The 26662-nt window shown below is 36.5% G+C and overlaps 1 protein-coding gene across 3 annotated transcripts in view; it reads right to left on the bottom strand.

Annotated features, from left to right (window-relative positions):
* GLRB (glycine receptor beta) overlaps positions 1-25901 on the bottom strand; it is a 49788-nt gene extending 23887 nt beyond the window's left edge. For all 3 annotated transcript variants that reach the window (XM_017745132.1, XM_008641913.2, XM_017745133.1), the window contains exons 1-5: positions 25729-25901; positions 14218-14324; positions 11598-11665; positions 4855-5084; positions 1282-1364 (exon numbers count right to left, since the gene is read on the bottom strand). In XM_017745132.1, coding sequence (XP_017600621.1) covers positions 1282-1364; positions 4855-5084; positions 11598-11665; positions 14218-14324; positions 25729-25850 — 610 coding nt within the window. In that variant the 5' untranslated portion in view covers positions 25851-25901. The remainder of the gene's footprint in view (positions 1-1281; positions 1365-4854; positions 5085-11597; positions 11666-14217; positions 14325-25728) is intronic.
* Positions 25902-26662: the final 761 nt, after the last annotated feature.

Below are 26662 nucleotides of genomic sequence, written 5' to 3'. Positions count from 1 at the left end.
AGTTTAGTGCAGACTCTTTCAAAAGGAGCAAATTCACTGAATGTGAGTATATCATCTTAGCACAATTGTGTTTTATGAGTAGTTTATCCTTGAATGACTATACCTTGCAACACCTGTGAAGCAACCTGGACTGAGAAATCTTAAGTGAACTTCCATTAGTATTACTAACTAAGTCCAATTTAACCCCAAATTGATTTGGGGTTATCATAAGAGTTTACTTCAGCTGATGTACATATATAGTACTGATGAGCAAAACTGCTATGAACATACTAAAATTCTAAATATAAATGCTGACAACCAAAACCTAAAATAATAATAATAATAACATTAATTATTATTATTGTCATCATCATTATAATTATCATTATTATTACCCTTGTCCCCATTGTGATACCCTGCCCAGCTTTGGTTAACCTTGCTTTTCTTCACTTGTGACTTCCTTTCCCTAATCTCACCTTTCCCACCAGACCTGCTGGACTAAGAGCTGCACAAGCTTTGTGTTACAGCAGGACCAGACCGGAACAAGTCACCTTCCTTCTTTCTGCTTCACGCTCATCCTTATTCAGGAAAACAGAATTACCAAGAAAGCGGGATCACCAGGGATCAAAGTGTTGGAAAAAGCTGTAGTTGAGTAGGAACCTGTGTATGGGCATGGGAAGGAAGACAGATTTCAGAAACATTTTGTCTGCAACTTCCAGCATGGCATGAAGCCCTTCAGAGATGTGACCTGTCTGCCCTGTTGTAAGATTAAATCACCTGGAGACCAGAAATAGATGCCTGACTACATCTAAAACACATCCTGAAACCACTTTCCAAAGGTTTGATACTAAATGATCTCACTCCTTTGACATCAAATACTTTTCCTTTGGTATTGTATCAAAGGAGTTCGAAACAATACCAATAGATCATCAATGCAAGGGGATAAATTGGGCCCCAACAACCTACAAAGCAGCACAGGTTGTGGAAGTTAAAGCTGCCTGGAAAAACCATTCTTTTTTCCAAATGATATGTTTACATTTATCTCAGTTTATTGTAAATGCTTTTATAAAAGTTCTCAGTTATCATCTTGCTTGATAGCAAAAGCTAAAACAAAGAGTGCACAGTGCCATATCAGTAAGAAACATCTTTGATAAGGAAATGTATATGGGTAGGAACCAGTGAATATCAATTTCATGATTCATTAAAAATGTTGACATGAAGTATACAGAATTGATAACTTTTGTTTGATTCTCATGCATGCCTAGAAGAGAACTGTTTTTATGGACAGAGTGATTTACATACAGCTTTCCAATTGCATCTTGCAGCGCTGTGTATCCATAGGAAACAAGGTCAAGTCCAAAGGGCATGACAGCGTAATAGACAATCTGAAAATACAGAAATTATATTTTAAAACAGTGTGAGCTGCCAGGTAGGCAGTAGATGGCCATGAGAAAGAAAAAAATCACAGGTATTTGATTTTCATCTTCTAAAAGAGCACAAACAAAATTTAGAAGTTATAATTAGCAGTTCGAAATGGATATCTCACTAGTATAAAATAAGAGAATAAAATTCTATAGAGGGTTTTAAACACATAGTAGTTTACAAATTAGAGAACTACAAATATAAGACAAAATACATTTAGTTCATAAGCATAACCAAACCAAATGTCCATACAGAACAGAGTCCTGTCTCCAGAATTGGCCAGTGGCAGACTTCTAAAGAAGAATACGACACTACAGCAATCCAGAAATGTTATTTTGCCAGATATCCAGCAGCACCCAAAAGTTGCACCTCAAGGGCTCCCTAAACCAGAAGTTACTCTTCAGTATTTAAGGGACAACAATATATTTTTTAATCTCCAAGAAGATGTTTTGCTTTCAGCTGCTTTCTGGAATTTAGGTGTCCTGGTTTCAGCTGGGACAGTTAATTTTTTTCCTAGTAGCTGGCATAGCGCTGTGTTTTGGATTCAGTATGAGGATAATGTGGATAACACACTGATGTTTCTGGTTGTTGCTCAGTAGTGCTTACTCTAAATCGAGGCCTTTTCAGTTTCCCATACTCTGCCAGTGAGCAGGTGCACAAGGAGATGGGAGGCAGCAGGGAATTCAGCACTTGCCTGTCTTCTAAACATTTGTGCCAACTGCTGTGTTTCAAGTTTCCTTCAAAGTCTCACAGGACCCCATGACCCCATCTGGGTCATTGATGATTCTTTATTTGTAACTGTAGTTACAAAAATTGCAGTCTCATATACCAAATGTTTGGTAGTGAGCAATTCTATTTTGCATCACTTGTTTCTCTTGGGTTCTATGTCACTCTCCCCCTGTGCTTTTTATTACAATTAGTATTAGCATTAATACTTCTATTTTGTTTTGCTTGGCTGCAATTTTTAAGCTGTTCTAGACCCACAACTTCTATGGGCTTTATTTTCCTGCTTCTCCTCCCCATCCCACTGGGGCCAGGAGGAAGTGAGCAAGGGGTACTTAGTTGCCAGTTGGGGTTAAACCGCGACACCACATAAACTTTAACACGAACAGCATCTTGCAGGAAAGAATGCCATAGCTAAGCTGCACACACTCTAATCACACCTTTTTATCTATCTTCAGTCTGTCTCAAAGGTCTTTTACTGTAAAAGAAGGCAAAAAAATCAATGTCCATCCATTCTCTCTGTGCCATTTGTGATTTAGAGACCTCTATGCCACCACCTCAATCATTTTGCTTTTTCCAGTGTGAAAAGTTCAGCCTTGCTCAGCTGTTCCATACCTTTGACCATCCCTGCCTCCCTTCCTACAGCTGGAAGACCAAAATTACATTCAAGATGCAAGCATAGTATACATTTATGCAGTGGCATAACATTCTCTTTAATGCCCTAGTACTTCCAAGAATTCAATTCACTTTCTCAAACAGCACTGAGCTACTAGCTGACATTTTCAGAGAACTAGCCATGACTAGTCAAAACTTATTTTTTTGGTTGGTAATAACCACCTCAAAATCAATCAGGTTTTATGTGAAGCTAAAATAATTTTTTCCCCTCATGCATCATTTCCAGTTGTTGACATTGAATTTCATCCCATACTTTGTTGCCTAGTCATTAAATTGTGGTTCTCACTGTTGTCTCTTTACCAGTCTACATATTTTGGTATCATCAAATGCACTTGCAAATCCAGTTTTTCAGTTGACTTATGTTGAACACAGAACACAGAAGAGAGTTTTTTTGTGGGAGTCTACTGTTTACTTCCCCTGATGTGAGCAGTAGCTGTTTATTCCTGCATTCAGTTTCCTAATTCTCAACTATTTGTGCAAGAGCTTTCCCTCATACACATTTTTTGATGCAAGTATTTTGATAACTGGAGAATCTTTCATTTATATGTCATAATATCTCTGTAAACTAAAACCACAAGACATAGAAATTATGTATTTTAAAAATGTCACCAAATCACAGTCCCTCAAAAAATTGATCTTACCTGCATACGTATAATGTAAGAACATAGTGTGCCATTAAAATAAACCAAATATTTTTAGAGGATGACAATAATTTCTAACTTTATTGAACCTGGTCTTCTTATTTGCAAGTTTTCAGAGAGTAATATTTCCATCAGAAACACTTCTATTAGTATTCACTCAATATTCACTAACCATTAACCATACCTATTGAGCTCATTTATAAATAGCTGCAACCCAGCAAAAATATTTGAGAAATGTTTCAAGGTTTCATTTAACATTCATTCTTTCAGATGGGAAACTTCTTTCATAGCTGGAAGTTATTTTCTACTTAGAAATATTAATTTCTACACACCCCAAACCTCCTACAGAAGCATGTAATCAAAACCAAGACCTTCAGAGCAAGCCAAATGAAATGCTTTGGTTGCCCAATGTATTTTCTTTTCTGATCACTGCCAGCAATAGTCTTGAGACTGACTTTTCTCATCCTGTTTGGAAATGGGCAAAAAAACCCCCGCCTCTTTCATATTGTTTCTTCTTTCTTCTATCCATTTCTACTGCAGGAAGAAATAGTTCACATGACCCTAGCTTCTGAAGGGGTTCCCTCTTAAAGGTAATGTTGCAGTATATTCAGATAATCATTTTTACATCTATCAGGGCAATATGTTACAGCTCATACCAGAAGAAAATTCACTTCCTGTTAGGAAATTGAGCCCAATCTCTACAAACTATAAACTCTCCAGATCTGTAATTCACTATGACCTCCTTTTTAATCAACTAATTTGCTGGTTTCAGTGGATGACTATTTTTGTGGCATCATGTATACCTTTGATAAACCAAGTCAAACCACCAAAAAAAAAAAGTTAATTGCAATTAAATTGAACAACAATTTATGGACTTCTGAAAAAAAGTAACATCCAGTAAGGCATAGAATTTAATCAGGATTATTTCACAGTACTTTTACAAAACATACATATTCACAAATTTTGTAATTTCTGTGTTTCCCTATATCTTTATCAAGTAATCATCATTTACTTTAGTTGCTGTAGAAATTCAAGTAGGGTGCAACATATACTCTTTTACTGAAGGCTTCATTTCAGATTACTATCCACTCCAGTATGCTTCTAGGAACCTAAGCAACTAGTGGAAGAGTTTAAATTTAGTTTCCAATCATACAAGTTCAGTGTGTCAGCTTAACATGACATACAAATGTATATACACTTCAAATTTCTCACAGCTGCAGTTTTATCAGCTGACATGCTTTAAAACACCTTCATCTGATTCCTTCACACATAATTAATTGCAGCATTGTTTACAAACTGTCATATAAATTTAAATATTAGTCATAACTTGCATTACATTACTAAGGCTAATAGAGCATATATATTTCACATAAAGTCACTTTAAAAAAATAGTGGAAATATATAAACAAAATACCTCATACTGACTAGGACATCTCCATCTCGAAATATAAAAAGGAGGATATTTTCTTGTGTGACATCATGGAAGTTAGCATTTTTTTCATTTGCAAAGAATAAGTCTGGCTTCCAAAGACACTTAAACATAGTTGGGTCCACTGTCAGTGTATCTGAACCTCTCCAGTCATTGGGCAGTTTGAGTCTGGGGTCATTCCACTTCTGTCTTAGAAAGATGTTGACTCTATAATCCTGATGGGAAGAATAAACAAGTATTAGACTAGCCAAAAGTCTAGCAAAAACCCCACAGAGAAATAAAACCACTCTATCAGACTCAGAAGAGAAAAAAAATTATTCTCTGATTTTTCTATCACACAGTAATCACTACTCAAATTACATTACGAAGTGTTATGTTTAACAGACTTTACTACAGTTAGATTACATCTCACTCACGTTTTGAAGATAGCAACTTTCCTTAAACAAATGACCAAATTGCCGCTCCAGAATCATTTTTTGCATCCCCTCAGTAGCAGTCCCCTGTTACCAGGCTTAGAGAAAAGCATGCAGCAGGGCAGAGAGAGGCCATAGCTTGACTACACTAAATGGCTGCAGGCAGCAGGCATGATATCACTTTTATCAGGATATCCTGTGAGTGCCCATTCCAGTTTACTCTCCATTTGGTTACGTGGCACACTGATGGCAAAATATCACACTATAAAAGCAGTAAACAGACCAGGTAGATAATGGATTTTATATTACACACCCAGAATACAGCCTCAGACCTTCTGACCGTGATCTGGAACTATTTTGGTAACAGGAAAACTGATGCCAGCTTGCAACATAAGTACTGAGGTAGCATGTATGAAAGGAGAAACAGAATTGGTCTCAAAGAGACAAAATCAAGGCTTTACAGAAGAAATCTCCTTCTGGATTCAGAAGGACTCTGGCTGAAGGACGGACAGTAGTAGAGCCATGCTCAATGAGAACCTAATTTCGCTTTTGGGAATTGGAGTAGCATGTGTCTCAGGGCAAAATGATACCCTGCACGTGTTCTGTCCTTAGTGAAAGCTGTGTGCATCTGAAGGAAAAATTTGACCTAGAATATCAGCTATGATTTTTCAGTCTTATCTCGTAAGTCTTTTTGTTTTTTACATTTACATTTATGCCAGTGCCTCTTTTCGATGTATATGTAAACTAGGCAGATCACATACAGAAAAAGAACAAAGTTATCGCTGAAGTAAAGTTAAACATAAAAAAATGAGCCAAAATTCTGTATGTAAGATAATTTCTATCTCCAGTCTTCCTAGTTGCCTTCTATAGCATGCTTTGTTTTTTCATAATTGTCTATTAGGTACAAAGCCTCCTGAGATAAGGGCTGTGTCTTTCAAAGCAGTGGAAACACTGCCACTTCTCTACAACTATAGCAAAATGCTAGAAATCTGTGAGTGAAGGTTCTCGACATATTTTTGGTTTGTCAATGGATTCTGGTTTATAAAGTTTTTTATTCTACATGTCAATGACTCTTAAACATTTTTTTGTTGATACAGCTGAATTATCTTCTGTTGTACTTACTACATTTACAGTCCAAAGCAGGTGCCATGTTGAGACAGTCATGCTAACTTCAACCAGAAGGAGTTCACTTGGCTAAAACATCATGGATAGTAATTTGTTCTGTTGATTTGCTCTGTAAATTTAAGTACAGTGCCCACTTTCCCATGTCCATTCCACCAGTAAAATTAGTCCATGTATTTCTTTATTACACTATACTTTGTAATATTTCTCCTTACTGCATTGTAAGGAAAAGCAAAGCAAAACTAAGTACTTGTTACTTGTTGGTAGTTGGTTTTTGGAAAAAATATACATAGTCTGACTCATATTCATACAAAGACCAATAATGTCTTGCCAAAGTAAAGAAGAAGCAAAAAATAATGGTTAATATGAAGTGAATTTGTACTGGAAGGCTCTCACAGAGAAGCTTCATAATTGGAGGGAATTCAGGTCATTATCTCAGAAAGCATCTTTTCAATTATATGTAGATAATTGAAAATTTCCTTTACTTGCTTCTTGCTGAAAGTTCCCATTCCATATGCACTTCTTGTCTCAGTGAAAAAAATTACTCTAAACCATATGAGATAAATACTGCATACCATTCATGCTCACAAGCATTACACTATTTGTTAAACTGAATTCAATTTCCCCATAAACAAGTGCATTACCCTAATTTTATACAAAATCAGATGCCTTCTCAAAGCCATAGGCAAAGGATAAGCACTGTCCAACACTTGCCTTCAGCTTACCCATTCAGTAGAAGGAGATGCTTACATCACTGAAAAGCAGAATGCACTGGCAAAATAAGAATTGGAAGTAAGATCAGGTGGATGCTATTTTATTTCCTGCCTTGCTCTATTACAAATGAATTTAAACACCAAACAATCAGATGTTTCGACATTTTAAGAACTTGAGTCTGTTCCCATTTAACCCACAGGGAAGAAAAACCCCATTAATCTAAAATGGGGAGGTTCAGGCCTAAAGTAGAGACCTTGATGGGGCACTTGGAGAGGAAGGCCACCATATACTCTAGGCAATAAAGAAAATGTAGAAGGAAGCAAAGCGATGTCACAATACAAAACTGTGGCTAGCCAGACAACAATGTACAAAAGGGCTGCTTCTTAGAAGAGTATGATCCTTATAGCATCTGGCAGCAGTAAAGTCAATGATCTGGTATAAATCTGTCTTGAAAAGGGTCTGTAACCAGTCCTCTCAAATTTGCACAGTAAATTTTAAGATTTAGTAAGTGCACTACAATTAGGTTGAACAGGGGCTGAAGAAGCAGTCTGCATGGAGCACATGGTATTCCTACTGTACATTTTACAAATTTTTTTTGAATATTGCAAAGCGACTGGCATTTTATAGTAACGGAGAGTCAAAGAGCAACTAAAAAGCCTGAAACTAGGGGAAGAGGATGGAAGAGATGTTCATGAGCATTAGAGCTAGGAGGACCTGTCAGGTAGAAAGAAACATGGAAGTATTCTAGAGGGCTTTGTTTTCCCATGCAACTCCAACAGAAGGCAAGTTGTTTTCAGAGAAGCTGGGAGGCATTCTAGGAAATATTTCAAAAGTCTACTAAACAGTGGGCATGTGGCCAGAAAACCACCTCAGGCCAGAAAGCAAGCATAGCCTATACATCTCTCTGCAAAATGGAGCACATAGATCATGAAAGACTAACTACATAAACTGCACTCATACAAAGAAAGGCAACATAATAATGCTTCCTTTTAATGAAGTAGAAAATGTCATTTTTAAGATTAAAATAAGGAAAGTGAATTTTTGTTTATATTCATGAATATTAAAAAGACGTTTCAGAAAGGTTTTAAAGTAAAGGAGAAGGAAGAAGTGGTGTTTTGTCATTTGAGTCAGTGAAGAAAGGTCACACTGCAAGCAAAAACTTTGAATATAGATTCTGTAGACAGAGAGTCGGATCATCATCATAGAAAAAAAAATAGCCCTATGGGTATTTATACCAGAAACTCTCTATCCCTAGGAATCCTTGGCTGGTCATCCAGTTTAAAACAGTTTCTAAATATGATATAAACACCATAATATACCACAAATCTGCAGTTTGAAAAAACGTGCGCAACTCAGAAGCAGAGTTAACATGGGATCCTAGACAAGCGGTCTAACGATACAGAAGGAAACAAATTACAGGATTCAAGATAAAGGGAGCTTACTGGAAGGTAGCAGCTCCAGTGTAAGCTCTTTTCCTTTCTATCTGTACAAATTCTGATTCTCTCTGTAGTTCACTAGTTCTTTTGCTTATTTTTTTCCAGGTGACCTGCTTGATAAGTGTGTGGAAACACTACAATGCTCTTCAGTATTAAACAACACAACATGAACACTATCATTTCTAGACACAGAGCAAACATTTGCCCTTCAGATTCTTCACAAGGGCTTGATTAAAGCCATACAGGATTCTGGGCATAGGACCCACAAAATGGGTACTATTTTGTAAACAATGTAGCTCCAAACATGTTGATGCTTTTCCATAAAGAAATTCCCTCCTTTCTTAAATCTAAGTGGACTCTAACTCAGAGGGAGGTAACTTCAACTCTTCATTGAGGATAAGACAACTGCATAGCTAAGAATATAATTATCTCAGGACCAGAAGGACAGCAAGCAAGGCCTTTTCTCACTGGCACTCTACACATTTGCTTGTTGGGCCTTCTACCGTGACCTCACTTCCAGTCATCTGGCCCCCACTGTTTTTTTTTCCCACACTTCCATTACACAAAAGAAGGAATCATTGCTTTGGCATGGCCTTACCCCAACATAGATTTGGCAGAAATGTAGGAGTTCAATTATTACAGCCAGCAGTGGCTTAAGAGCAAAGTATCATCACAATAATTCGTTGACTGAAAGACTTAGAAATATATACTTTCACAAATTTTGGTATCATTCCAACCAGTTTAGTAGCTTCTGGTAGAGACAGTGTATTAATCAATACTCCTCATTATTCTCATCGGTACCAGAGACAGCAGAGATGTAGCCAGCCACTCTCTTCTCTAACACCAAGGAACATTTTCAGCAGTTCTGGTACTTCTGCAAATGTCTCCTTTTCAGAACACAAGAGACCCCTCTGATCCTTTACAGACTTGGTGCCTCACCTCCAGGAAATATTTTTCCTGTGACTCTGGAGGTACAAGTCTTTTCCTAGTCTAAGGGATCTTTCTACTGTCTGATGTATTACCCAGACCATTTGAAGACTAGTACAAACCTATCCTCAAGAGAGCAGTGATTCCTGAATGTGCACTGCCCACTGCAGCAGGAAGACTTTTCCAAGTAATACACGGAAGAACAGATTGACTGTTTATTTTGTTGGTGCTTCCTGTGTTACATTAAGGCAATCAAGAAGTAATCCAAATTCCACATAAACATTCCACATGCTTAGCTATCACGGTGATCAGCTAGACACAGAAATCTAAATAAAAGCATAAACTAAAGTAAGGATGGTGTCTGAAGTTCTGAGTTATGGAGGAGTGCATGACTTACAGAACATACTCGTAAATTTGTGAGTGACCATAACAGGAAGGCATAGACAGACATACATACATGGCTGCAGAGAACATGCTACTTTTTTTTGGAGGAGGTGGGGGGAAGCACATCCCTCACATTCATGTTTTGCTACTATTTGAATCTGGGTGAATTGTAAAAAAGCCTCTTTAAAATTCACTTTTTAAAGCATGCAATTCATTTCAGAAACTTGAAAGGGCCGGCTGGCCTAACATACTTGACATTTTAAGACACTTATCTCACTCATACTTTCCTGCTCTTCCTCCCTGCCCTCCTTTAAACTAAAGTCCTCTTTTTCTTTTCAGAAATAAATCTCGTGGCCTTTTGGGCAAACTTACATTTTTTTTTTTGTTTTAATACTACTTCCCACTAATGCCATTAGTTCACTTACGATCATTTGCAGTCAAACACAAGTCTTTATTCACTGCCAGCTAAAGAAACAGAAATTTCTGGCCAAGCTGTTCAAAACTGTTCCAGCCACCAAGTATGTTCAACTTGGAGTGGCTCTGCAGTCCTATTGAAGTGTCTTTAGGGTAACATGTAAACTGGTTCTGAATTTTAAGTGGGCACTTACTTCCAACAACAAAAAATGTGTTTTATTGCTTATTAGTGCTATTGTAGTTTATTACTTCTCTGCCATTTTGAGTCAGAATGCTGACTTAGTCACAGCATTAAAAAAGCAACTTGATTTTGTGAACTGCCTTAATGCTTTAGATGGAGCAGGTCACCAAAGCAATAGGGGAATGCCTCAGAACTCCCACTCAGTGCATGTCTTGGCTGTGGTTTTCCATGTACTGGCACAACATGGTGCACTCCCCTCTTTTTTATGCAAAAGAAAAACCTGATCAGGTCAGAACATCTCCAATAACTAAATCAATTTTTTGGCAATATTTTTGATAGTATTTATTGGAAATACAATTACAAAAAAAGATCTGCAAGTCCCAAAATATCAGAAAGAGCTTTGATGAAGCAACTCATATTTTGAAATTGATTTTATTTCCCAAAGAAACAAAAGAAGTCAAAATTGCAATGAGGATTAATTCATCCTGTTATTGACATGCTTTTTTTGATAATTTTCTGGCTAAACTGGAAACACATTTTTGGAAACTTCACTCCCTAGTTTATCTTTCTCATGCAGTAAATAAACAGGAGTCAGGCTATGGTTATTGATAGTCCATTAATTTACTACTCCTCCTTCTATCCTCCATTATTTACTTACATCTTCAGATCCACATAAAACAAAGAACCTATATGTTTCATCCTTATGCATGTCTGTTCTTTTTCTCTCATATACAGTCCTAGTAGTTTGGCGTTTTTTGAATAACACACCAAGAAACCTACGTAATAACTCTCAGGGAGATTCTTTAATTCATACTATCAAATGGGTTCTTCCAATGCACTTAAAAATTTATGGAAATTAGTCTCTCTCTTGCATCTTAGAAACCATGGATTTCCTTTCATGTAAATCAGATTTAAAAAGCTACAATAATCTGTGGACACATATAGAGTGAAATAGATGATTAGGCTTAGGTTTATGGCATAAAGCACAGCCAGTCAATCACTACTTCCATTATCTTAAGTCTCAGTGTCCGCAACCACAACAATTATTTCTGTTTTATAGTTCATAATCCTCAGTCTGGAATTTAATTTAATAAGAACATTTCCATGTGTACTACAAGAATTTAATTTCACTCTTACCATAGTTGTCTCTTGAATTGACCCAAAGCTGTTAATGAAGATGTTGACTGCAACATCGACTGGAATTCCTTTAAAAAAATAATTCTAGTGAGCTGCGCAATCCAGTAAAGGTACATTATCCTTCATTTAAAGCTCCTTTATACCATTATCACAATGTCACAATGTAAAATGTTTTTTTTATATGGTCATACAACTTTATCTTTTTAAGTTAGCATATATACAGTTTTCAAAGTCAAGAGAAATCACTAAACTTCTTTATAACTTAGTGATAAGACAACAGAAAAGATAAAAATCCCTATTCCAGAGAGCTAATCTTAAAGAATTCTGCTGACCATATATCTAAATGAATAATTTTTGAATTCCATGATTTTCTGTTATCACAGAATGAACAAGCCAGTATTACTTTTGCACACAGTGCAACAGATAGAGGCAATTCACATTTCCAGCAGCAGACACTTTTAACTGTCGAGGTCATAATGACAATTTATCATCCCAAATTACCTGTTTATGATTTATGATATTTCCTTATATTTTAAGAGGATACCTCTTTGTGCAAGTCAAGTACATAACCGTAAAGTATGCAGGCAGGTAAAGATAAGTGCATGCATCTTTCATGGCTATCTAGCCTCGGTATGAAAGAGTTGGAAAGCTGTTCCATTTTACAATGGTTACCAATTTGTCAAGAAAAAATTTCTAGAAGTCAGCAGCTGTGAAGATATTAAGATGGCCTGGATTTTTTCTCTTTTCCACAGCCAGGATTCCTGTAGTTGAAGAGGGATGGTATGACAGCTGCTACATCTGCCCTCTGTCACCCTGCGGGAATTGATTGGCAGTCATTTAATCTGGTGTTAACAGAGAGTTATCACAGAGCAAGGAGAAGTGGCCCGATAGCTGAGAGAACTAATTATGGGCCACTAGTTTTATTTAGTATCTCTATGGTGTGAGTGTCAGAATGTCCACTAGATACAGGTATCTGATCTCATTTACACTGTTACAAATATTCAGTGGGTTTCTTCCTACTTTCAGCAACAAAAGAGATAGAAGAATATATGAAGACTGTTCTGACAGACTAAGTAAATACAGTACAAAGTAATATATGACTCTTCTAATAGCGTGTTTGTCTGCATAAAATCCTTTTATATACATTTAAGACATAAATTCAAACTCATTCTCTTGGTCACCAGAAATTTATGAAGATAAAATTTCACTTTTTTCAGGTAAACCAATTTGTTTGGTTTGGTTTAGTTTGGTTTTGGGGTTTTTAAATCAGACTACTTATGTGTGATGCTTTTGATTATGCAACAAGCATAATACCTCTTCTAATGCCTGTGACAGAGCACCCATCACATCACTAGTAGCCAAGAGTGAACTCTCTCTTCCAGATTCGAATAGGAAGTGCTGTCCAAGAAAATCACTCATGCGTGAGGAACATTTTAACATGGGCAAACCACTTGTCAGAAAATGTTCTTTTTCTTCCACCTCCCTCTGAGCTAACATTACGTCCTCCCTTTCCCTTCCGTCTTGATTCTTACCAGGCTGCCAGAAGGGTTATCAAAAATATAAAGAAATCTGCAACATGCCTTGTGATTACAAGCTGATTATGCTGAAGAACAGGTAGAGAAGAGGCTGGACATTTATTCTTTGTGACAAGGCTTAGTGCTGAAAACATATAAATATGGTTCTACAGAGAATAAGAAAGAAGTAGTACACTTGCTGAGAACTCAGTTTAATATGTTTATAAAACAGTTAAACAGAACATCTGAAAACAGCCTCTTCAAAAGCACAATAAAAGATTTCCAAATTTTTCATACTCATGATATTCATGTTAAAATATCTCAATGCACATTATATGGGAGTTCTAAAATGAAAGAGCTGTTTTACCTAAATGGCACAGCCTACATATAATAAAATTGTCTATGTCTTTTTTCAGAAGGTAAATAATCGAATTCCTGGAAAGCCTAATTTACAGCCTAATTTGTGTGAGTTCTTAGAGGTTTTGCAGAGAATATATATTCCATGTTTTTCTGCACATATAAGGAGTCACACTTGCCTACACAGAAGAATCCTGCAACATCTGACTACAGGGAGATGTTTTAAAGGCAGAAAATGTGTTTAAATGCATTACCTATTTGAATTCCCAAAGTGTGTAAGCTTTCTAACCAAAATATCTTTAAAGGATTGAATAACTGTATGGTTTCCTAATAGTGATACTGCTGACCCCAACTTTTTATAGTCATCTTAAAGGATGTCTATAGAGAAATCTGGTGTTTTAAGATACTGTAAAGCAGAGTCTAACTAAAATGTAGGGATAAAAAGATATTTTAAAAACTTATTCTATAAATTATATTTCTACTTTTAAACAGTCTTTTATAAAATATGACCAATAGTAATAAAGCATCACATACTATTATGACAATGAAATCCTAGCATATTATCTTCCAGCTCAAAAGGACAAGTATCTTCTGTAGTTTCACACTATCTAGGGAAATTTCCATTAAAAAAAACCAACAACCCAACAACAGAAATTTAGCTTTTGAATATTATCTCTATATAAATTTTCTCTATGTGAAAAGAGTAAAAGTTAAAATCCAAAGGTTAAAAAAAAAGGGCTTTGACAAACCTTTGAAATTAGGCCTTATCCTGGGATCATAGCTGAGCAATAGCCTATTCAAGATATTGCTGGTGGAATTAGCAGGTACTCTTGCAAGGTCTTCAGCTGATTGCTGCCTGTAAAAAATGTTCATTAGTTACTATCAAGACAGAAACAAATGTGTGCTTAAACTGAAGTAATTTTAAAGTAATGCCATAAATGCCATTTTACAAGCAAAATGTGTTCATTATTTTCAGGCACCATAATGTATAGTCTTCCTTTCCTGGAGAAGTTTCAGTATTTTTCAAGAAACTATTTGTGTAATAAACAAAAATGCTCTCTGACATACTCTCAACTGTAAACTTGGAAGCAACTAAACTGCAATTCACTAATTGTTCCCTTCCTTCCTAACATAAATATCCAGAGGGACATGATTTCTTCATCAGTAGAAAGCAGCCACCTGAACTATTTTTAGTGACTGTCAGATTAGGAACCTTAGTAAATTGACAGCCACTTTGTAGGTGCCAAAGCATGCAGAGGCTTTTGGCAGTCTCCTGCTCTCGCATGCCTGTGCCAGCTATTCTACCCAGAGCTGGAGGATTGCATAATCTCATTGTCAAGTGCTAATAAAAGCTTTGCTACAGAAAACAAGGCCTTGGACTCTCCTCTGGTTTTGCAGGGGGAATTTAAACATCTTCATTACCTTGCCATTATTGTGCTGGGTGTTAAATGAAAACCATTGCTACAATCAAAAAGAACCTGTGACAGGTAAATGTAGCTACAAGAGTACATGAAATTGAGTGTAATAAAAAGCAATACGGGTGAGTCAGTCCCCTCCCCAGGTAATTTAAACACCAAGCAGGCTCATAATGTTATGTAAATTAATTTGTATGTTTCCAGAACCTGTTCAGTGACTGTTTCCAGTTTTGAATTCCACCTCATAATCACTTTTCCATCCCTTTTATGACTACTCAGCTTTCTGTCATTATAGTTCAGTAACCAGGATGCCATGCAAAAATAAGACAAACACCCTACAGAGGTATAAGTCATGTGCATCAACACTATCATCTTTTGCAAACAACTGTATGTGTTTTAAAAAATGATCAAGTTTATTTCCTAAATTTTTTCCATAATCAGCATCAGATGCTGTTGCTTTCTTCACCCTGTAATTTCTTTTTTTCATTATTCTCTCCCATACCAATGTCAGTTTGACAGCCCTACAGGTTATTCTTTGTAACATTTCAGTTCATTGCTTTTGTTCTTCTCATCCTTCAGTTTCCTTCATGTCCTCTGGGATTTCTGCCTTATTCAAACATTTGTTGAAGGAAACACTAACTCTACAGAAGGCTTTTGGCCAGTTAGAAAAAAAAAGGAAATCATGAATGTAATTAGATCTCCTGTTTTAAAATGTCCCATTATAGTAGCTCCTGTTCAGCATTTTCCTTACTGATTGCTGGGAAATTAATTAATTAATAAATAACTGCCAGCATAGCATGACATCACTATTTGTTCAAAAAACTGGAGATGAGACCAGATCCTAGCCCTTGAAGAGCTTTTATGAATAAACTCACCTTTAAAAACAACTGGTTTAACTAAAACCATAAGGGAAACAGGGGGAATCAGATCTGCTGACTTGGTAGCACTCACTACGTCTTCCCAATGAGATTTAATCTCCTCGGTTAACATGTAACAGCTAAAACATTTATAAATAAAACTAGGAAGGAGTTCCCTATTATTAAAAACATGTCAACCACTTATGACAACATAACTGCATTTTATTATACCATAATCTCCTTGATACCCTTTGAGCATTTTATTCTCCAAGAAAAAAAAACAGATTCCTGTTTTCTCTGTTGTGTTCAGGATGTTTCGGAAACCTAAAGCTGCATATCTGGTTAGCTATTTTCTTGTATTTGCTTGATGTTATAAATGAGGAAAAAATTATGGCAACAATATGGCACTAAATCCTCCTTGAAATTTTGGACTACTCAACAGTCATTAGCAAGATAAATATGCATTCCAAAGACTAAACAGAGATGTACCTATCAAGACGTATGTATCCAAGAGGATAGCTTAAACTGTAACATACAGGAAGAGAAAATAATTGTGGAGCAGCATTAAGTGGCTGCAGTATGATTCCCCACCCATCTCTTGCACTAATCACACTAAAACCTCTGTGATCTGTAGCAGCCACATAGGTGAACTAATTGTTCCAGCAGAACTTACCCAGAGATAACTGGTTTTCCAGTAAAACAAGGAAGTATATAGAACTGTATGTTCTGCATACAATAAGCCTCTGCTAATTTAATATTAGAGCAATTAAAAAGCAGTATGTGTTCTAACGCCTTTGAATAATTGACAAATTCACTTTCAAACAATCCTCCCAGGGCCGAGTTTGTAAGTTTTTATATTTGACTTAGAATTGGATCATTATGCAACAGAATTGGTTTATTTCCTCATTTGGTCTGGACTAGATGATCACTGTAGGTCCCTTCCGGCTGAAATTCTATTCTATTCTATTCTATTCTATTCTATTCTATTCTATTCTATTCTATTCTATTCTATTCCAATACAGTACTATTCTGTAACCTTGAGATGTGTTCAGTTTTTAGTGATGACCTTTACCAATAAAGAGGTTGCCACAGAAATACCATAAACCAGCTCTGTATGCTTTTTTTTGCAGTTACCACTAGTTGGACAAAAGGGAAACATAAGGTTAAGATTATTTTCCACTTTCCAGAAAGAGCAATTCAGAAAAGAATGTTCATTTAGCTATTAAAAAGGCAGCAAACACTATGTACGCTGCATTTTATCTGATACAGAAAGGTTCATGGCACTGCTTCCTTGCAAGTCACACGTTAAGATAGAAAACATCTACATCAGATGTCTACTGAAAATACATTTATAAAAGAATCTCCTTAATACCAACAATAAGATTTCTTTCTAAATTATGTATGTCCAGTACAATGAAATATGAAAACAAATCCAAGCAACAACTAATGAACAAACTTAAATACTTTTTTTTATTTTTGTTGTGGGTTATACAAAGAAGTTCATTAAATAGTGAAAACAGTAATCTGAACCACACAGGATAACATGGACACATAAATGAAATACACATGCTCATAAAAAGCAATGAGGAAAAGAGGAAAAAGTTTGAGAACTTTTTTGCTGTTTGTTTGAGCAACAAACAGCAAAACAAAGCCAAGTACACCTGACAAGTTTATCTGTCTCTTCAAGTAAGAGAAAGAAAATGGTAGTTTTGTGAGACCTGAGCTGCACTGCAGAAGTATATTAATACAAATGTCTGTTCAGGCTGTTTGTTCAAGAGCCATCCAAAAACTGGGCAAAGGAGATTTATTGCATTGCGAAGACAGTGATGGAAAAAACAATGGGAGAATAGCTTGCTGGTAAAGAACAACCCAATCACATCTGCCACAAGTTGTTGGGCTGTGTTTTGAACTTAGAGAAGTGTGTAAGTGCATCTGTCCTTGCTTATCTAAGAACCAAATGAAATACAATGGCATTGGCTGTTTTGAGTTAGGAGCAGAAGCATTGAGATTCAGTAATTGCTACTTTTAAAGGTCACTTTGAATGAAGTGGTTTAAATAGCTACTGGGAAAAAAAAGCTCTGCTGAGCATCAGTCATATTTTCACTGCGGTTCTTTTACTGCATGCTGTCATTAAACTACCATCATTCAATAGCACACACAGAAACTTCATCACAATGACTGGATTTCCTTCTGAGAGCATTGCTGACCAAAATGCCTAAACTTCACCTGCAACTTAATACATCAGATGTGTTCCTTGGGGTGAGTTAAGAAGTTAAGGACACTTTCAAAGTGACAGATGAGCAAAAAGATTTAATGAGACAGTATATGGTATGTGTTAGGTGCTTGGATAAAGAGGGTGGGACTATTAAGGGAAGATATTTTTCTAGAGCCACAACCACCCCTGCTTAATTGGCCATTATGGAATGAATTAATTATAGGCATATTTGTATATTACATAAACGAAAAAGGATTTGAGCTGAGATCTGCCTTCCTAGAAGAATCATTACTTCAGTGTGCTGAAGGCTGAGTCCCATATAACAACATTCACACCAAGAAGTTACTTACCACTTTTTCTAATTCAAACTACAATTTCCCACTTGTAAAAAGCTGGTAACTTAGATTTTCACCAGTTGCAGCACACATTTTAATTTTAATGCATTTATTTCAACCTGAGTTGACTGCATGCAGAGCTGATGGAAAGCATTAAGAAATGGGAATGCAGCACTCTTTACAGTAATTGCTGAGTTCTAAGCAAGGTACAGTACATACCAAAGGATAAGGCAACAGAAGCCTCCAGTTGCTATGGAGGAAATTTAAAAGCAAGTAATTGTAAAGCTAGAATTTGCCCTACGAAAAATTTTACCTAAGTAACAATTAAAAAACCCCCACACAACCAACATACAAAATATCCAAGCCCAAAGTATCATTTTTCTTTCTCTGAACAAATAAAAGGAAAAACAAGCACTATTCTTGTATACACGAAAGTATCCACACTTCTACAGTGTCCTCACAATCCAGAGAGAAAACAAAGTACAGTCAGTCTTTTGCTGTAACATCTCTGTGTGAAATGCCTGGTCTTTCAGAGGTTACATCTGGTATCACTGATGAATCAAAGAATTACTCTACAAACTGTATTTCACAGGATATGCAATAAGGTGTCCATCTCCTCTTCCACCTCAGCTCTACACATTTTATCACTGCCTTTGAAGATCATGACCAACATTTTCAGTTGATGGCAACAGGTAATTATTTTCATAATTCACTAATCAAAATCCAGAAGTTTAGATAAGCAGATATGCAGGAGAAAAGGAAGCATGTATTACACTTTGTTTGAAATTTATATAGCTTTACATTTGTGTTAGGCAAATGTGTCAGAAGACATTATGTCTCTATAGGTCATCATGACATTTATTCTCTCAGAGCTCACTGAAGTTACAAGGAGTCCTTACCACATGCAGTGCTACAGGAGGAAAGAATATAAAAAATATTCTACACAAACGGGAAGAGAACTTTTCCACAGTTCTAGATTACTGACAGATAAAAATATGTATCTCCATATTAATGGTACTCTCCAGTAAAATTTCCCATATGATGCTGAAACAACAGATTTCAGTGCAGTTTATTTAATCTACATGATGGAAATCGACATTTTAGTCATATAACATGGCTATGTACATGGGAGAAAGGTAAAAATAAGTTTTGGGAAACATAATATCTATTATCCCAGCATATATTTTAAGTACAATTTTCCTGGCATAAACTATCAGTGTTCTGATTGGCAGGCATTTGATTTTCTGAGTGCAATAACTGTAAGGATAAAAACAGGTTAATACATATCAATGACATACAATATAACTCTTCTGAGTGATCTCTCTGATGTTTAGTATGTTTAATAGCTACATTTTCAAACTGTGCGAGGTGACATGTCTATTCCTAGAAGATTAATTACAATTACTTCAATGGAAAGTGGTATCACTAATTACACCAAAACTATGGAACTCTGAGTCATTGTTTACACGTCTTTACGAAAGCAGCTGACAGCTAAACACCTAAAATTAGATATGTAGCTTCAGTACCTAAATTTGGAGGTAATGCAGTGTGGTGAACAAAGAGAAAGGCTCCTTCATAGCTAATTTTGAAATGGAAACCCAGAGTAGGCACCCTGAATTGTGACCTATGAGTTGAGGGGGTGAAACAGCTTGTCTTTCATCTCATGCTGTGTTGCGGTGAGCCATGCTGTAGATACACCAAAGACAACAGTCTCCTAATGTGGACATGTAGACAACCTTCCTGCAGTTAGGTAGTGTCAATACCTGCTAGTGGCACTACTTCACTCCTTGTCTAGCAGAAACCTCTTAAATCCAGCTTTGGTTTCACATTCAACATTACCAGGGTTAGACACCTTAAGGAGTGTTTATATCGTAATCTGAAGTGCCTTATTAGTCACTAAACTTGGGAAAAGCAAGCTGGTTCATCTGCCTGCCATAGAGCCGACAGCCCCCAAACCAGGAGAAACAGGTTAGCATGGTATTTCACCCAGCCTGAACTAGCACTGCTCACAGCAATGTTTCTGTTTCTTAAAATTAGCTTGCTGGCACCTAGCTTAGGCATCTCTGCATCCCACTGAAGTCACCACCTGTAGCCGTTGTGCATAATGAGTGTCCTGCTGTGTCTTGATACAGCACACAGATATAAAATATGACCAGCATCCAAATGTTTAAGCAAAACTACAAACATTTTAAAATTTAATTAATTAATTAATTTTATCCACATCAGTTCCTTGTCCCAGTATTTTTTTTTTTCCAAATGCTGTAAGTATGGAGACAATAGAAGGACCTCGGTAAAATCTAACCAACTGCATGGTGGTATAAGTGGCACTGTAAGAGGAAAGCATAAGCTGAGATACATTCTATATAATTTGTCTTGACAACAGAATTTAGACCTATGGTTGTCCTTGGGCTTACGGAAAGGTGGTGCAATTTAACCCACAGATCCCAGTTTTTTCTCAGTCAGAAGGTTGTATATGAAATACAAAGCCTGTAAGTTTTCCACACAATTACAGTGTCTCATCACGGTGGTGTTGAGAATGGAGGAAACGCTGCTCACTGAGAGGGAAAGTTACTGAACGAGAACCAGTCTATTGTGGTTAATTACTGTTTTACAAGACAGCTTAGGTTTTGCTTATATAGCTTTATCTTTTACTGCCTACCACATTTAACCACTTTGAAAACAAATTCGCAAACCTTCTGGAATGTGGCCCTATCTGTCTGGGATCACAGCTTTCCATGAGAGTTACGTGATACAGAATAATAAAAGCATCGACCAACTGCTGTTACTACAGGGCAGAAGAATTTTTATAGGAACAAGACCTAGGATCTGCAAAGTACTTATCACTGGAATGACTGTCAGATGTATCTTCCTCCACAACCAAATTCAGGCTTTCCTTTCAACTTCATTCCACCTCCTCCCACAAACTGTATCAACCCTTCCACTGCACCTACAAATGAAAATGCTCACAGACTATCAACAGCGTCTTCTAGATAGTGGGAATGAAGAGAGACATGATTCCACTTTCCCACCATTTACATTTTGATCACAAAAATGGGCTTGATCACATACTACGGATAGAGAGGCGATGTATACCCAAAAAGTCAATTAAAAAAATCTAGTCCTTGAAGAAATGGAGAGGACCCAAGGTATAAAATAAGTTCTGAACTTTTACTTTAGTCTTCATAGGAAGAGCATGTCAGAAACTTAAAGTAAACTAAAGGAAATTTTAGGACAGAGTTTCACACAGCTCTATGCTTTAAACACATCAAAGGCTTTCTTCCCAAGTTCCACTGTCTTTTGTTGTTGTTTTTTAAAAGAAGCTGTTTATTGAACCTTTGCATCTATGGCCTTTCTAAGCTTCTGCCCTGGCAGATGGCACAAGCCATGTTTTCTGGAGGGCTTAGAGGGCCATTTCACAGTTTCTGAAGTAGCTGATATGCTTTATTGAATACAAGCCAAATATGATTTGTAGTCCTGCTTTGTGGGTAAAAAAGGTCTCTATAGATATTACACAGTATTTAGTTAATCATCTACATGAATATAAATCTCCATGTGGACAAATGCATAAAGGTGAAGAGGGATGCTGTTTCAAAAGTACAGTCTTGCTATCCAGACAAAAAGATGAGATTTAGTGACTGAGGTTATGCTCTCAGCATTGCCATGGCATTAGGGACACCGACGGATCTTCAGAAGTGAACACTGTGCAAGTGAACAGCTGAGTCATCCTAAAACCAAAATTAACAGGGATAGCTGTGATGATGATCATAGTCATTACTGGTTTTGTTAGCTGCTATGTGACACTCTTACTTCTCTGTGCCTTCTCTAACACTAATAACCAAACTTCCCTTTCCTTATAATTTCATTTGTCTAGAGATCTTCCAAGCAGTTTTGAGTAGAGACCTCCTAGGCTACTAAGGACTGTGGGGATGACAGCAGCAGCTCAAACATCATAAAATAACTGAAGTATTTATTATAGTGTAACAAAAGGAAAAATGTTTTTCAGCAGTGCTCTAAGTCACAGCTAACTGTCCCACATGTTTAAGAGAAGCAGGTATTATAAGGAATTATGAAGAAGTTAATAAGAACTAAGTAACAAAGGTCATGCAAGTATGGGCAGTCTGTGAGCAGGAAAGAGATCAAGTGACTAAATCCACCTGTAGCTGTATCAAAATCATCTGTATTAAGTATATGAAATTTCAAAATAAGCATTGTAAACAGAAGAATGTAATATAAATTTTTTTTTCTCTTGAAGGGGTGGGCCTGATTTTTTTTTTTTTTTAAGATTTTCCATGGGAAAAAAAAAAGGCAAAAGTTTGTTACTACATCTTTGTACTTCATCGTACTATGCATCTGTGGAAGCCAGTTTCTCAGATTTATGGTGCAAAACTATCACATTTTAGGCCCAATATGTCAATTTCTTTGTTAATCAACAGAGATTCAGGAATCAGACAGAAGTATAATTACTCTATGTTTCATTAGGAAAGCCTGAGGTAAGAAGGAAAATGATCTAAATGTAAGATGTGAAATCTTACATCTGTTCTGAGCAAGCATTAAATCAAAGTAAGAACCAAATGATTAAGAATCAGCTTCAAGAAACCCTTCAATAAAAAAGCAGGGAAAAACAGTTTCAGGAATAAACGAAAATAAGATGGCAAATCAAGACACTATTACACAATGCACTGAGAAGTACAGCATCATGAATAATCACAAGTAAAAGGGTTTGTTCTAAGATACAAAATAGAATTTTCCTAATTTAAGGAAGCAAATATCTGTTTATGAGACAATAATGAACTTTTTATGGGGCTTCTAATCAACTTGTTTTCATCTTATCCTAGTAGTAGTTAATTTCATGCCAGAGGGGCACATTTGGCGAAAGGCTTGTATTCTGGAGAGCCATAAAAGTAAAAGTTCAAGTATCCTTAGTTTTTATATAAACAAATTCATGCTAAAGTCCCAAACCACTCTTTTAGCCATCCATTTCTTAACATCAAATTAAGGAACTCGGGCAGCAATATCAGGTTCTGTATAAATTTTTCCTGGATAATGATTTGTATAGATTTGAATTTCATTACAAAGTTTGCAAGAGAAGACTGTTTTGTATACAACTACTAATGCAGTTTTTGTTCTTTTGAAGAAGTAAAATTTAGCTTTTCACATGTTGCAAGGAAATAAAAGGCAATAATTTGTTACAATTAAGGTTTAAATTTTACTGCACCAGTAACTTCAAATTAAAAGTGGATTAAGAGTTTAACTTATAAATGTACCTTTTCATTAGGAATCTGTACCATTCAATTTTATAAATTACGAAAAATCCTATTTTTTTTGGTGTGAAAAAATAAAATGCATTCTTCTAAAATATTTCTCTTATGCTTCACTAGGAAATCTTTTATTTAGACACTTCCTTGAGTAGTTTTAGTCAACCCTTATAGTGTTACTTAATTCCCACTCCATCATATTCTGGTTTGATTGTGAGGAAAGATTTTTTTGCTTTTTCCACAAAGGAAAAATTATTACTAGTAGGCAACCTCTTTTATAACACAAAGTGTCACCAAATCAAGAAGTTTTGTGAAAGATCATTGAAAAAAATGCTGATGATTAGAAGTTTGCCAACAGAAGCCTGAGTTAAGAGAGCATTAGGCAATTTCTCTGCCAGACAGAGCCGTCTTTCACTGCTCATTCACATCAGAGGCCTCCTAGATGCCAGCCACAGAAATAGCAAACCCACTACTACAAGTGGTTGTCTCTCAAGCTGTGAACTTCAGCCAAATAAGGTATGGGTAACTTGGTCATTATTCAGGAAATCGAACAGGACTCATTGCTACGGCAACTCTAGCCAGCAGCACTGCACAGTGGAACATCAGACAAGTACTGGATTCCCCCAGTATTGCTGCAGACAGCTTCAATGACAGCATGTATTCAATGTTTTTTCAAGTGTATTGGTGACAAATGACATCGTATTTAATGGTACCAAGAAATATAGGGCTTAAAATAGAACCAAACAAGAAAAATCCACTCACTTACTAAGATAAAATGACATTGCTGTTTTGAATTCTACTAAGACTAAGTCAAGAACAGGGGGAAATGCTGGCTATTTGAACAAGACCACGGAATACCTGGATTCAGTTCCCAGCTGCCTAACTCACTTTGCAAGGGCTTCTGTTCTGATGCCTGTCCTGGGAACCCTGACATTTCTCTCCTTGTTATAAACTCTCACAGTAGCTGAGACCAAAAGCCTCATTCAGAACTCAACTTTTAAAAGGGGAAAAAATGGGTAGGGGCATTTCAGATGAGTCAGGATCACATTTGAGACATATCTTAATGTATTCTAAGGACAGATATAATTTTTTAGGTTTGATATAAAAAAAAAGAAGGAAAACATGCACTACATGTAGAAACATTCTAAAATCTGGGATTACAAACAAACATCACTGTCAACATTTGAAAAGAGTGGTAACTTTAAAAAATATTACTTGAACAGTGATTCTGTCTGATTATTCCACTTTTTGTTTTGCTTTGTTTTTTCTTTGGAAAAAGTTGATTAATGTTAAATAGACAGTCTAACATTCTGTACCTCTTCTTTTATGGTCAAAGAAGAAATATGTTGTAAATTTGTCTAAACAATTTTATTATTTCAGTCATAGTGATTTTCTGCACTTACTGGCAACTTATCATAGTCCATCAATCTTTCCCTCAGATATTTACAATGTAACACTAAAAAATGAGTAAGACTGGCCAAGAAAACGATAAAAACAGCATCCACAAATAAAACTTTCGCATTTTCACATGGATCACAACCTAAAATGTGGTAAGCATTAGGAAGAGGGAGTATTTTTAACATCAAATAATCATAGGAGTCCAGAACACATTGTCTATTCAACTGGGCAATCATGGATTTTAATTTCTGTATTTTTATAGGGAGACTATTCCACAAGGGCATACCTTATAGCAACAATCAATCAATCCACCTCCATAAAAGTTATAGAACTGTAAATGATTGATGAAAGATGCTGAAGACCTTAGTTCTATTCAACATGCAATAAGAACATGTGTAGAACAAGCCTTCTCTTACAGAACTAGCTAACCAGAAGCTGAATTTCAGCCCAACAGTTTCGCACCCTCCTTGCTTTCCTCAATACACCTGCAACATGGGACCATGCTACTGTGTCCCCATAAATAGCAAGGCACTGGGTTGAAATCCACAAGAAGAGGAATGATTACTATTGATTAGATCTTCCCTTTCACTAAAACAGAGGACTTGCTGCAGAAGGAACACATTGACAGCTCTTAGCTATGATGCTGGTCAAACCCATTCCCACCACAGACCCCATCCTTTCAGCAGAAAGCACCACCTTCTACTTCAATTGCCACATAATTTCCACTGTTAAAAATAGGGCAGGATCACCATCATACAAAAGCATAAAAGAAAGCAGGAACATACGATGGACACAGATATTGCTTCTTTTTCCCCTTTCCTTTCTTTGAAGACTTCTCTTTGGAATAGACTTCTTCAACCCATAAGGAGAATGAGATGAAAAGTAAAATTGCTAGTAAGAACTTCATCTTGAAGATTGTGCTTCAGAGAAATCTTCACTCTGTAGCAATAGAAAAGAAAGAGGTTTATGTTAGTAGGGCTGGAAATGGCAAAAGGAAACACATACCTGCAAAAAGTAAACAAATTTTTCATGGGGAATGGGCTTTTTGTTGTTCTTTGTTGTCCTGGTAGAAAGAATTTGTTCAGGTGTATCCCTGACATGGAACTGACTTAGGCAATGTCCAGAGAGTCAAGTAGCTTCCCAAAGTTAAGACTGACAGTGAGGAACAGATTTAAATGCAAGTTTGCTCCAGTGCGTTTAAGAAATGCGCTGTCCTTCAAAGATTGCCTAACCCAAAATACTCAGAAGCTTGGAAACAGGATTCCTCACCAGAAATGTCATACATCAACTGCATTAAATACAAAGTCAACCAGTCATGAAGCACGGTGAAGAACTGCAAGCTCTCTATGACCTTGCACATATGAACCAGCAACCATTTCAATGCTGGTTATGAGAAGGAGTATAAACATAATTTTATGTACAGAATTTAAACACAACTGTTTTGCATGAAGCATTTCCACTGCAGAGCCAGCACCGAAAGGGCCTTGCAAAGATGACTAAACACAACCTGCAATACTATGCTTTATTGCATTGTGCTCAGTTTAATATTTAAACTTCTGTGGGGCAAAAGCATGTACCCCAAAGGCCAGGAGCTGAGTTTGTGTTTAGCCAGAGCCAGCCCCACCTGCCCCTGGCCACAGCACTGCGGCACCCCAGGCATTTTCCATTTGTTTGCCATCCCACAGATAATTCCCAAGCATTTCCTTGGGCTAACGGAAA

Source organism: Corvus brachyrhynchos, unplaced genomic scaffold, assembly GCF_000691975.1.
Source record: "Corvus brachyrhynchos isolate BGI_N302 unplaced genomic scaffold, ASM69197v1 scaffold249, whole genome shotgun sequence".
NCBI classification, from domain to species: Eukaryota; Metazoa; Chordata; class Aves; order Passeriformes; family Corvidae; genus Corvus; species Corvus brachyrhynchos.
Note: the sequence above shows the minus strand (reverse complement) of the source record. Positions and strands in the feature narration are given on the sequence as shown.